The sequence below is a fragment of the Zonotrichia albicollis genome, chromosome 2 (assembly GCF_047830755.1).
Source record: "Zonotrichia albicollis isolate bZonAlb1 chromosome 2, bZonAlb1.hap1, whole genome shotgun sequence".
Lineage (NCBI taxonomy): Eukaryota > Metazoa > Chordata > Aves > Passeriformes > Passerellidae > Zonotrichia > Zonotrichia albicollis.
In genome coordinates this window covers 115,706,976-115,721,120 of record NC_133820.1, presented here as the reverse complement: position 1 = coordinate 115,721,120, position 14,145 = coordinate 115,706,976, and the positions used below count along the sequence as shown (strand labels likewise).

The 14,145-nt window shown below is 42.4% G+C and overlaps 1 protein-coding gene across 9 annotated transcripts in view; it reads right to left on the bottom strand.

Moving 5' to 3' along the window:
- Positions 1-217: 217 nt before the first annotated feature.
- The window catches only part of WNT11 (Wnt family member 11), a 31,084-nt gene continuing 17,156 nt past the window's right edge, over positions 218-14,145 (bottom strand). For 8 of the 9 annotated variants that reach the window (XM_074536139.1, XM_026793551.2, XM_074536138.1 and 5 more), the window contains 2 exons: positions 7,177-7,221; positions 218-4,758 (listed from right to left, as the gene is read on the bottom strand). In XM_074536139.1, the coding sequence (XP_074392240.1) occupies positions 4,584-4,758; positions 7,177-7,221 (220 nt within the window). In that variant the 3' untranslated portion in view covers positions 218-4,583. The remainder of the gene's footprint in view (positions 4,759-7,176; positions 7,222-14,145) is intronic. The other variant, XM_074536136.1, reaches the window with a different exon arrangement.

Here is a 14,145-nt window from a genome sequence, read left to right as displayed (position 1 = left end):
CTTCCCCTCACCAAGGGCTTTTCCAGCTGCAAGTGAAATATTGCAGACTGCCTGCTGTAGTATAATTAAGATATTTTCTCTTTTTGTCTAATAAAATACACAATCAGATGGGAATTTTTTATAATGAATGGCATTTGCCTACCTTATGGAGAAACCTAAATTATATAAAACTGGAAAGGGTAAAGATGGGGGGATTAATAAAAAAAAAGTCAGCCAGATATATACAGGGTCTAAAAACTCAGATCTGAAAATAGCATTAAGTCCACACTGTTTTATTAAATCATAGATTTTTTTTTTTTCAAGTTAATAAAATAGCATAATACTCTTCAGGATAGCTTGGCAGTTTCCATCAGGGGTAATATTGTAAAGCTGTGAAATAATAGTGAATAGAATAAATCAGATGTATTTTGCCAGCTAGTGTAAACCAACAGTACTGTGTAGTATGACATGGAGCTGGGCTAAATTATATCAGCTGCTGGGATGTGGTAAGACATTTTATAAGAAGGGAACTACCGCATCACCTGACAAAGGCATTCACAGTAATTAAGCTGTTTTCTGCAGTAGCTGAAAGATCTCAGTGTTTCAGAGCAAAGCCTTGAAAACTGCTTGCTGAAGGCCTGAGAAAGGGAAGGAGGGATGTATTTTCCTTGCAAAGCTGGTTTGTGACAAATGTTCTCCCAAATATCTTTCACACAGCACATGCACAAAAAAATATAGAATCATGGAATGATTTGGGTTGGACCTTGAAGATCATCCAGTTTAAACCCCCTGCCATGGGCAGGGACAGCTTCCTCTAGACTGCAGAAATAACTTGGCCATTTTGTTTTGGATTCCTGTTGTATTGATAATTGAAATTGAGAGATGTGACACTTTTCTGGCCTCTCTGTGCTTTGCTGCTGGTGCAAGGAGTGAAGCATCAGAGACAAGTTGCAAGAAGAAAATTGTACTATGAGTTCCAGCAGTATGGCCCTGTATTATAGGTACTCTCTTTATTCCTCGTTCTTATTAAAAGGAAGCGAGAGCTGTCTAGTGCTCATAGAACAACATTTTCAGAAAAAAATTGGAAATGCCAGAGGAAGGACATCATAGAATCACAGAATGGTTTGGGGTGGAAGGGACCTTAGAAGCTCATAAGACCTTAGAAGTGGTGGGCCTTAGAAGTTCCACCCCCTGCCATGGACAAGGACACTTTCCTCTAGACCAGCTTGCTCCAAGCCCTGTCCAACCTGACCTTGGACACTTCCAGGGATGGGGCAGCCACAGCTTCTCTGGGTACCTGTGCCAGGGCCTCAACACCCTCACAGGGAGAAATTTCTTCCTAACATCCAATCTAAACCTACCTTATTTCAGCTTAAAGCCATCAAACTGCTGAGATGGCCCTAGCTGGCTGGATGAAGCAGGCCTATGCAGCAAGGGAGGCTGCAGTTCATCAGACCTTGCCCTGTGCATGATTCTCACCTGAGGAAGGTACATCCCCCTGGGCACACTCCTAATGCAGTGTGCAGCTCTCCAGAGAAAAAAAGGGCCCTGAAATTTAGAAGTTATGGCAAAAGCAGTGTAACTCTGTAAATTCATAGGCTAACAGCCTAAGACATGGGCTGGGGCTGCACAGATTTTTTTTGTCAAAGAAGTGAAGTTCAGATGAAGCCCATGATGGATTATGTGGAGAAGAGAGCAGAGATTTTGAACGTGGCTGCCCCAAACTGCAAAACTCCAAACAATTCAGCCATTTCAGGTCAACATCTTCAGTAATGGACATCTGTGGCATGGCTAAAGTTCTGCTGTGAGTTCATTTCCCACCTGGTAGACCTGTAGATGCCTAATTGGTTTATTCACTTATTCTAATTACAGGTGATGATTTCTTCTGATATGAGAAAGCCAGTCAAGTATCACAGGTCTGACATGGAAGGAATGAAATGCAGCTGAAAACAGTGTATGCACAGACAATTTCTTCCTTTTTACTAGTTTTTCACCAAGCAGAAAGACTCATGACATCAGCAAGGGAGCAAGAAAAAGAATCATTACAGAATAGCATTGAAATGCTCAAATTTTTCTTCAGTCAGAACATCTGTGCCTTGTTGGCACCATCAGAAACTGGAAATAAAAATAAAATTCCTTAAAAGAATGAGAGTGGATGGTTTCTTTACATATCAAATGAAGCCAAATTCTGGCATTGGAGAGCAGTGGGATTTGTGCCACCAGCCTGTCTGCATGTCAGCCTAAAGACACCCACCACTCATCACTGCACTGCAGAGATGTTTTAGTCCCTCAGCTTTTATGAGGTGACAATAACACAAACCACTGTTAAACTATGAAAGCTCTTTTTTTTGCCTGCTCATAACTGGGGGATGGAAGGAGGCAACAAGACCAAACCCATTACAGCAAAGCAGAATAGCTGAAGAGAACAAAATGCCTCTAATGTTGCTATTATAGCACATGATGCTTCTCTCTTCCAATTCCCCAGGGCTGCTCACAGACATGTCAGAGGCAGTTGCCCCCTAGGGATTGGCTAAGTGGGGAAAAAAAGATTTGGAGAAAGGTTGTGGTGTTACTGACATATTTTCCCCTAGTGAAAGTGACAGAGTCCCTCTACATTTGTGTAGGAGTGATTTTTTGGCTGTTTACAGCATTTTGCATGGGGCTGGGGAGCTCAAGAATTATCTGAAAGACATCAGAAGCTCTGCTGCCTTCTGTTCCTGGAACAGCATCCTTCTCCAAAGTCACTTTTCATAATCAGTACACAGGGCTGGATGACCACTAAAAATAAACCAAAACAAAAAATCCCCCCCAAGACCCCAAACAAACAAACAAAACAAACAAACAACAACAAAAACCCAAACCCCCCCAAAAAACCCCAAATGAAACAACAAACAATAACAAACAAAAAAGCAAATAAGAGATCTTAGGCTATTTTAAAATCTCCCCTGCACAGCAGCTCCTCTCCATGTGCAGGAGCCAGAAGCCAACTACCCATGACATGAGAGGTGTGAGTCATGTTTGTTATTAAGCTCCTCAGGGGCTTAATTTTACCAGTTTGAGTGATTGCTGGGAAATTTTAGCAATGAGAGTGATCACTGATAGAAAAATGAAACAGCAATGGTGACTCTTCCTTTCTCCAAGTGTTCTGTTTCATTGTCTTGACTGTATCTTGGCTAATTCTGCTCAACATTAAGAGGCTGGGGAGGCAGGGAATAAAGAAACTTATCTATCCCTATACCAGTGAGTGCCTCAAACCATGTTATTTTCCCATCCTTGGGAGGAAAATCAGAATTGTTTTCCAAGTAGAAGTGTGAAACAATAATCTAACATTCTGCTGTTGCAGCAGTAACTTCAGCATTTATTTCATACTATTGTTAATGCTTGTTTATAATATGAGGATATATTTAGGTAGGAAGTAAAGTAGATGAAAGCACAAGATATAAATATTTCTGTATATCTGCATACAAAAGAAAATATGTACAGCCACAGATAGTGGTGCTCTGCTGTGTGAGGGCAGAGCCACGTGAAAGACTGACATGTTCCCATTCCTTCCTGCTGTGAGTAGCTGCTGACTTCCGTGGATGCTGACTTCCATGGATGCTAACTTCCATGGATGTGCTCCCTATAGCCAGATCACTCCACTCTCTGCAGTTTCCTGAGGCTGGACCAATAGTTTTGTGGGGGAAGAAGCCAGTGGCACATTTCCCCAAGGATTTGGTGGGTCAGTGTGGAAGAATGTCAGTGACTAAGGGTATCACACCCAAGGGCCAAAGAGATAGAGAGCAGGAGCTTGCTGCTTTTCTTTACTTTCCCACTAGACTTGGATTTCGCTTTGTTATTTTTTCCTAAAGGCTCCACTGCTGTCTTGTGGACCCCATAAAGTCCTTCTCAGCCTACCCTACTCCCACTGCCTCCAGGATTCCAGGGGATTTTTTTCATTTGTCCAGACTGGACAAATTAAAGATATATTTTCCTTCAGCAATCAGCTCAAAGTCGCAGACCTGTGTAAAAGAAAGATTAGAATTAGTTGCTCATTTCAGGGGATAGACCTGAAATCTTTCCATTTTTTTATCTTTCAGAATGGATGATTCCTCGCTGAAACTTAAGTCTTTGGCAGCAAAGGCAGGTGTTGCTGAAAAGTTGTAGCATTTTCCCTTGTGGAATGGTCCTAATGGAGATTCAGTACCTGTGCTAGAAGGCACAGGCTGGTGTGAGCCTTAGTTACTGTCAAACAAATGGTGCTTTTTTTTCCCCCCAGGGAAAGTTTCCATATTTATTTCTCAGAATACTAAGGCACTTGATTGCTGGACATCATTGGCAGCCACAGGAAATATTTTGGAAGAAGATACCATCCCAAATGAAGTTTTGTCTTCTCAGAGAGCATTTTATTGGTGAGGAGAAACATTTGTGGGTCTGTTGCTTTTTGGGAGGTTTTTTTATGTTCTTATTTTTACTGGTGAGATTGCTGCTTTTCCTCCTACCATCTCTCCTCAAGTCTGTGTCTTTACAAGATAAACGATGTCTGGTCAAGGAAATGTCTTCTCTGAATAGTGCTGGGGTGCTGCTGCTGCAGTCTGAGCTCCCAGGTGTGCAGAGGAGAGGTTTCATTTGCACACATATCTCTCGACAGTCCTCTCGCACTTCTTACAGGTCACGTAGCAGCACCAGTGATATTTGCAATGGCAACGCTCCACCACCTTGTCCATGTAGGGGTTGTAGCCTCTGCCACAGCACATCAGGTCGCAGCTGTCACTCCCGTTGGAAGTCTTGTTGCACTGCCTGGAAGAAGGAAAAATCTGTGAGCTATTGCAAATTCCTGATGGGTTTTCCCAAACCCCTGCTTTGTGGTGCTGCTGGGCCTGACGGCTCTGCAGGGCTCTGGGTGAAGCCAGAACAGTGAGCACCAAGAGCCCCCTGTGCCTGCAAGGGTGCAGGGGAAGCCCTGAGCTGCCATCACCTCCTAGGACACCCAAAATAACACTAAACTCCTGTTCTGACTCTCAGTTTGGGCCTGGCAGCATCCAGGCTGCTTGTCTGCTAGGCCAGCCTGCTCCCACACGAGCAGGCAAGCAAAGCTATTGGAATACCTCAATACTAATACTAATACTAATACTAATACTAATACTAATACTAATAATCCCAAACAATTAGTGTTCCCAGGCAGGCTCCAAAACTGTCCGAAAGGAGCTGGAGGAATGTTGCAGACATATTTTGTGAAAAATCCTTCCATTAGGATCTTTTCTCCTGAGAAGCTGAGAAGCTTCGGCTTCTCCATGTTTTGCTGCTTTGCAATGTGATCTGGAGAATTGTTTACCCAGCATGTAAAATTGTTTTTACTTGATGACCAATGACAGCCACCTGTGTTGAGGCTGTGAGCAGTCACAAGATTTTATTTTCATTCCTTTCTATTCTTTGCTAGCCTTCTGATGAAATCCCTTTTTCTATTCTTTTAGCATAGTTTTAATATATAATTTTATTTTCATATATATATATCATAAAATAGTAAATCAGCCTTCTGAAATATGGAGTCAAGTCTCTTCCCTCGTCGTGGAACCCCTGTGAACACCCCCACAGAGGAAGATGACACCCTAAAGAACAAACACTGCTATATGTCCACCACTGCCTAACCTGAAAAGGGAAAAGGAGGAACACTACAGCCAAATAATATTTAAACAGTTTCCATGCCAAGGATCCCAGGCTGGGAAGAATGCTGAGCAGGCTGTTACAGGCACTATGCAGCACTGATCCTAGCAGGGAAATCACCATCAATACTAGCAGGGCTGGGCTGTGCACCTTTTTCCCTTTGGTTTTCTCCCACATGGCATGATCAGCTGGGCAATTGGCCCCAAAACACCTTTATTCCTGACTCAGGAACAGGAAGTGTGGCAGGAGCACAGGGTAGGATGACAAGTCACCAAGTACCACACAGACTTTCACAGCTTGTTTTGCTTCTGCTCTTAATTAAAGACAGACTCAGTGGGATAAATCAGCTATTGTGTTGGGTTCCCTAATTTTGTCGGCATGCCAGTGAATGGTTTGAGGTTTTCAGAAGCAATCCCTTAATTGAGGAATCTCTTTCATTGATCCAATGATTACCATTTCACATCTGTCCTCAAAAACCATCAATCCCACCTCCTAAAATACTCCAATATTCACTGGAAGTGAAAGTGCACCAGGCATTGAATTTTGAATGCAATGAACCCTGTCCTAGAGACACCATTTCTTCACAGACTGCAAAGACAACCCAGGATGGAAGTGTTCTTGTTTGGTCAGACACCTGTGGCTTTTTGGTGTGTACCCAACACCGTGGGGCTGTGAACTTGATGGTCTTCTGAAACTGCTGTAAGAAAGGTGGTTTATTGAGTGGGGTGATCGCTGACATCTCTCCTAAATCTTATTCTGTGTGGCTATTTTGTGTCTATTTTGGACAGAAACACTCCAAGGCTGCTTTGGGGCCAGAAGAGGAGAGAGGAGCATAAGTTGTACCCTTAAGCTAAGCAACTGTTAATAAATGAAAACAAATCCATGAGAATTACAGGAATTGCTCATGAGGTAATGCTGTAGGAGAAGTTATGAGATTAGTGAAGCATTGAGATTTTGTTCTTGCTCTTCTTCAAGTTTTTCTGTTTGTTATTCTGATTCACATTCCTCTACAGGTTCAGTGTTTGAAGGCCCCCGAAGTCACTCTCATTCAGGAGTGTGTGTAAATATTTAAAAACCCTTTAAAGCCTCTACCAAAGCTGAAGTGTGCAGCCACACTGAATGTGTTTGCCCAACGCTGAACCAAAGGCCTCGTTAGTGCCCCTGTGAACTGGGGCCTCTTCACAAGAAATCTCCAGACGACTCCTCATAAATGTATTAATAAATGCTTCAAGTATTCAGAGCAGAGGTTCAAATATAGGTGTGTTGACATTAGAAGAGGAGAGGGTATTTGTCAACCTCACTCAGCTTTGCTAGTGGATGGAAATGTTGTTTCCTGGAGGCTCACCTGGGGAGGATGGGGAATCTGCAGAAGCCTGGCAAGGGATGCACAATGCATCCATGTCACTTCATGCTGGGAGCTCACTAAAATGCCCAAGAAAAGGAATAGAGGTCCACTCTGACTGCAGCTCACCACTGAGACGTTCACTCCCCAAACATACAAGGCACACCACAGTGATATATACCCCATCCAAATAGAAAGCAAAGCTCTTCTACCTGCTGTACTGGGACCTGGGATTCTCTCTTTCCCTCCATGCACTCCTGTGGTTTGCCAAAAAAAAAAAAAAGAAAAAGAAAAGAAAGAAAAAAAAGAAAAAATAGGGAAAAATAAAACAAGTGACTCAAGTAGAAGATATGTCTTCCCATATACCTTCCCCCATTGCTCACAGTCTGAGACAAAGAAAGGAAAAAAGGAAAATCTTATTAAATAAATCCTCAAACTTCCCCCAGTTTGGTATCAGGAAATGGGAACATTCAGAATGGGTGGGTTGAATAGCCCAAAAAGTTTTGACCCTATCATAAACCTATATCGGCTTTTAGAAAGATTTCCTGACAATGCCACTAAGCAGAGATTTTGTTTTCTGTTTTAAAGCATAGGCCTGGATATGAGTTAGATTCTTTTTTCATTAAACAAGATGAAGCAGGTGGTTTCTCAGCCAGTGGGGAAAGACAAAGAACTCCAAAGACCAGAGTTTACCCACAGAAGCAGCCCTGAACATCAGATTCAGAGCCTGCAGTTGTGATCTCACCAGGCTCCCCACTGATGGGTTAAGTTCAATCTCATTTGTTTTGGGCCTGGTCCAGCACAATTCCAGCACTCAGAGAAATGCCCTCCTCCTGAGCCTTGGAGAGAAAACATGAAGGCAGGCGACTGCCTCGTAACACAACACTGCGACCTCGAGAAGCACTTGGAAGACTGCTGAGAAATTATCCTTCAGCTCTAATCCCAGCCAAGGTTCTGGCTCCAGAGCAGGGTTGTAGCATTGTCACAAGGTCAGCAGTGTTGTCTAGACAACTCCCACTCAACATGCCTGTCCCAAATGCCCCCTTTCCAGCCCTCATTTGCAGAAGCACTGCAATACACCATACAGACTCAGCAGAGCTGAAGGACACCCCAGAACTTCTAAGACTCTTCCCCCAGATGGAGAGTAGGGATTTTAATTTTAATAGGGGGAGCTAATAGAATTATTTTGGTTAGAAAAGACCTCTAAGATTGATGAAATCCAACTTAGCAATGTCACACAGCTTCATTGTGAATCCCTATTTACTCTGTCCCATCAGCAGATAGGATACATATTTTTTTGGTTGCACAGCTGGCACCTGGGATCCAAATTGAGGCCAATTCTGTGCTGTCACCCACGACTATGACCTATAATGACAGGGATGAGATACCCACTGGAACCTCACTCCATCAGTCCTATTGATAAGGACTTAATAATGACGATATTAAAAAGTCATTCTGGGGCACAGCAACTGCCTTCCTGGCCCAGTGCATCTCCCAGTGGATGAGGGAGATGCTGTTACAGGAGTAAAACATAAATCTAAACACTTTCTGTAGTCCTTCTTCTCATACACTGCCAGCACCTGGGCTGTTGCATCAGGGATGATAGAAGGGATGTTCCTTCCTTGATATCTCATCCATTTGGCTGTGTGATTCCCTCAGCCCCTTCCAACCACAGGGAAACCATCTGCCTTCATGAACTCCAGCAGTCCCAAATCCCAGAACACAGTACTGCTATGTAATTATTTCTTTTTCTCTTTTAAATCAAATTCCTATTTATTTCTTTGGTGCCCCTTGCTCTGGTAATGTCAAGTAATGCAGCAGTATATAAAAGAAAGAAAGAAAAAAATAATTCAAATCCCTCAGGAGATATATACCACAATGGACATTCCTGAAAATACATCAAGGTCACAGCTTCATGTAAGATTTTGAGGGAAGAATCTTATCTACTTTTAAATTGCATTCTCATCCACAAGGAATGACTGGAGACTGACACAAAACAACTGTACAAGAAAGAGTTATCAGCATATGTCAGTGAGGAGATGTCAAGAGAGATCCTGGAATTAGCCTGTATTTTCATTAATGAGAAGTTGAGAGTGAGGTTAAAAATTAGGGGACAATGCTAGGGAAGAAGGAGTTGAGGATATCTTGTGACAGTGGATTAAAGTGTAAAGTAAGATCCAGCTAAATGTGGAATGTTTCCAGGGGAGCCAGGGGAGCAGTTCAGAAAGTAGAAAACAATGAAAGAACTGATTTAGAGAAGTATGTTAAAAGAGGTGTCTTCCCCTCTATAAAAGATTATTGCTATAAGGGGAGAGAAAAAAAATGTTCTTTATATGCCAAGGAAAGAGCGCAAGAAAGTATTAGTTTTATTTTAGATTATGTTTAGTTAAATTTTGATTAAGAAAAGCCTAACACTGAGGATTGTAAAACCCCAGATCAGGTTGTTTAGGGAAACTGCTTTTAAGACCAGAGTAGAGAAACATTTTCAATAACAGCCTAGGTGGTGTCAGTTCAGTCTTGCTCCTGAAAAGATCAAGGTCCATGGAAAATCATTCCCAGACCCAATTTTCTCTAACACAAACACCATTTGGTTGCAGAGGGACTAAATATGTTTAATAGAGCTAGATTAATTATTTATTGCAATTTTACTGCGTGAAATGATTCTTTTTGCAAATAAATTTATTATTCACAAACCTCTTCAGGAAACTTTATGATCAAATCCAGGTGTCTCAAAGTAGAAAGAATTCAATCTTCCCCACATACTAACTAAGATAACAAAATAATGTATAGCTGGCCAGCCTATTTACTGAAATGGGCACCAGCTGCAAGCATCTTGCCCTGGGAAAGAAGGAATAACACCTAAACAAGGTGGGAGGAACAGAAAGTGAATGTTTTTCTGACTTTCATAAAATCATGGAATAGTTTGGGTTGGTAGGAATCTTAAAGGCCATCTAGTCCACCCGCCCCCTGCTATGTACAAAGGCATTTTTATCTAGAGCAGATTTCCTCCAGTTCTTCTGGGACACTCACAAAAGCATTATTTGCTATTTCTTTTTCAGAATTTGTCAGATCTCATAAAAAAATGGTAACACATCTGCTAACTGTTCCAAAACCAACTATCATTGAACACATTATAACTCACTCAAAGCTCATCTTATCCTGTGCCCTCACTAACAGAAACTAAAAGAAGCTGTAACAAAAAACAAACATCAAATGCTGTTGTTTACCCATAACTGCTACTCTCCCCCAGCTTCATATGAGTGCTTCTACCAAAAAATTTCATTGCCCACATAAACAAAGAATCACAGAGTGGTTTGGGTTGGAAGGGAACCTTGAAGATTATAGCATCATAGAATAGAATCATTAAGGTCAGGAAAAGCCTCCAAGATCATAAAGTCCAGCCCTGGGCTCAACACCACCAGGTCCACTAAACCATATCACAAACTGCCATGTTCACTCATTTTTAAACACTTCCAGGGCTGGTGACTTCCCTGGGAAGCCTGTTTCAATGCTGAATGAATTCAGCACTGAAGAAAATATTTTAAATTTCCCTCAGGGCAGCTTGAAGCCATTTCCTTGTGCTGGTTTCCTGGGAGAAGAGACCAACCATGGCCTGATCACAATCTCCTTTCAGGTATTTGTAGAGTGTGATAATGTCTCCCCTGAGCCTCCTCTTCTCCAGACTCAGCAATGCCAGTACTCTCAGTCACTCCTTGTATTATTTATATCCCAGACCCCTCCAACAGCCCCTCTCTGGACACACTGCAGCACCTCAAAGTCTGCCTTGGAGCAAGGGCAGTAACACCAACACAGCACTCAAGGTGCAGCCTCACCAGTGCTTGTACAGGGGGACAATGAAGTCCAAGATCAGCCTGTTCCAACCCCTGTGCCATTAGCAGGGACACTTTCCACGGATTGTCCCAAGCCCCATCCAGTATGGCCCAGGACATGTCCAGGAATGGGGCAGCCACAACGTCTCTAAACAACCAGTTCCAGGGAACAATCTCACAGGGAAGAATTTCTTCCCAATATCCCATCTAACCCTGTTCTCTATCAGTGGGAAGACATTCCCCCTTGTCCTATCACTCCAGGCATTTGTCCATAGTCCCTCCCCAGCTCTCTTGGGGCCCCTAAAGGCACTGGAGTGGGCTTTAAGGTCTCCCCAGAGCCTTCCCTTCCACAGGCTGAACAATCCCCATAACACAATACAATGCCTATTTTTGGGGTAGCAGGAAAGAAGTGGTATCAAGAGCTGCCACTGAACACTGAAAACTGAGCAGCATGCTCAGGCAACTTCATGTATGCTCATATCCAAGAAAGCATGCCAGGCTAAGCCATTTGTGACTAATATTTTATATCGGAGTACAGAAAGGGTATGTGAGCAAGGAGCAGCCACCAGAGTGGCCACACTCCTTGCCACAGGGAGTCAGCTGAGGAGTGGTGACTGGTCAACCCAGCCCATAGTTTGCTGCAGCCTGATTTCTGCAGCCTAAGAGATCTCCTTCCCACATTTGGCTTGATTCCAAGACTGCTCTGGGAAGGATCAGTAATAAACAGCTCTGTTATCTCTACAAGGTTTCAGGGGCTGGATGCTTTTGCATGCATGGCAGAATTTCCCTTTCCTTGGATTCATTAGGGAGACTTAAATGGCCTTTGAAACATGATACATAGCACCCTGCTTACAAAAAAGATTCATATTTTTGCTTCTTTTCTCACCAAAGAGATCTCAATTTTATAATCTGCCATTATTTTTCATTTACTCAAAGCTGGTAGTGATTTTTTCAGGCAGGAGCAACTGAACTACTTAATTAAAAGATTAAAAAGTGCTTTTGTCCAAGAAATCTTTGAGAACGGGAATATTTACATTTCTTTCCCAGTGGTTGATTTGTTGTATTGAAAGTTTTACTTGCAGCTCAACAGATCAGCTTCTTTAGACTTTTCTCCAGGCCATTTTTAATTGGTTATGAAAGTGTGATGGTGGTATATAAGCAGAGTTTGGCTGGAGTCAGTGTGGCAGTAAATCTTGTTTGCAGGACACTTGGATACCAGTTGCAAAAATCAGCTCCTTAATCAGCTTTTCAGCACTTCAAAGAGGCCTCAAACCCCAGGTTTGAGTTAAGTTCCATGACTTTGAAATCTGGACATACCCTGAGCACTTGGAGGCATGCAGATTTCCAAACCATTTCTAAATTTCAACAAGCTAAGAATGTCCAAAGTGTCTTAGAAAATGTTTCAGGCTTGTTCTGAAGAAAGCTTTGAAATCCTTTCAGGAAAGAGCTCTAAAAGGCTTTTGAGTAACAGGGGGCTCATCTTCTGAGTGGATTTTCATATGGTTCATCTACAAAGTAATTCCTTTTCCTGCCTGAAAAACACACAATAACTCTGCATAGTATGACCCCTCACATTAGAGGGATCACCAATTAGATTATCCTTTCCTCCCACCTGGCAGTGCAGGATTGTTTCCTACAGCATACAACAAACTCCAATTCATCCAAGGTGTTGCAACTTAACCATCAACCTCCATCCTGTTTCCAGCATGCTATGAGAAAGAACCAGACCTTGGGGAGAGGGAGGAGGAAAAGGACTTTCCCTGGATTTGCTGCAAAACTGCTCATTTTCTGTCACAAAAATACATCAATATGAATATTTTAATCAAGGAACAGGAAAAGGGGGTGTTAGTGGCATATTTCCCCCTCCAAATTCCTTTGGAGGCAGAAAGCAGGGCTGGGAAATACTGAAGATGCCCAGATGAAAGATCCCTGAGCTGTGGACATAGGGGACTGCACTATACAGCCCAGGCATGGACTAACTTTGTACCCAGAAAAAGGCCAGAAAGGATATGAGAAGGTGGTTGAAGACAGAGTAGATCAAATGAGGGACCACAACAACCCCCCCCCTTTTTTACTTCATTGGCATGACTAGCCTTAAAAACTAGACTACTTGGAAACAGTGGGATCTACCTTCAGAACATTTTTATGTACATAAAGATAAAATGTTCAATTGCCTCCAGGACATGACTCATTAAATAAAAACATGCTTGAGCTATTTCCATGTGAGCATTTTTACATCATTCTGAAGCGTAAAACACATTTTGCCATGCCCTCTCTCTAACAGCAGTCCTTTTGTGCTCTTTCTACCTTATCCCTGTAACTAGACATTATCTCTGCAGCCCCGTGGCAGGCTGGAACAGAGGCACCACATTTAAAATGCATTTAGGAGCCTTCTTCATGAGAGAAAAAATGCAAAGAGAAAAAGGCGTCCATGGGAGGAGGAGACTAGGGAAGATCTCCTCCCTTTCTCAGCCCCCCCCAGGAAGCATGGACCAATCTTCAAACACACTGTGTGTATTTTACATTTATTTCCACTAGTAATTTAGTTCAGGAAAGGAGTTGCTATGGCTCATATAACACATGCCAATCTTGAAACACCAGGCATCTTCTCAAGAGGCTGCAGATGGACTGTAATGAAAACAAGCCCCATCACACATGACCTTAAAAACTTGACCTGAGTGGTGTCTGAAGCTCAGCACGGGACTGTCTCACCCTCCTCCCCTCCCATGGCCTTCACCATCTTGCACATCTGAGAATGAGGAGTATTTTTTGACAAGTTCCTTTTGAAAGTCATCCCCTCCCACCTTAATATCTTGGTCCTCTAAATCCCCACTCCATCTCACTTCCTGTGGACCCTTGGCTGACAGGTTCACAGTCGTGGCTGTCATCCAGCTTGGGATAAACGCATGCCTGCAACACACATTTTCCTTTCCACAGAAGGAAAAAAAAAATCATTCAGGACCTTGACATATTTTTCATCCCTAGATGGGATAAAAAGTTGAAATCTGCTGTAAAATAAGATTAGATGAAGAAGTCACACCTCCCTGTCCCTTGAAAGGATTTCAGCTCATGGAAAATGTTTTACTTGGCACATCTGTAATGAATTCAACTTTGTTTTGACACAACCTGTTCATTTAATGCAATTCCTATAAAACTAATTTCCAAATAATCTTCACCAATTTTTTTCCTTGCAAAACAGAAAGGCAGAACAAAGAGGTCATTTTCAAGGCACAAATATCATACAAAATCCATACAAATCCACAAAAACTTCACTTATACTAAGATGACATTTTCTTTCAGAAACATGTTCCTTTTCCTAGCTATTCTTTGTGACTTATAAACTTCACTTGA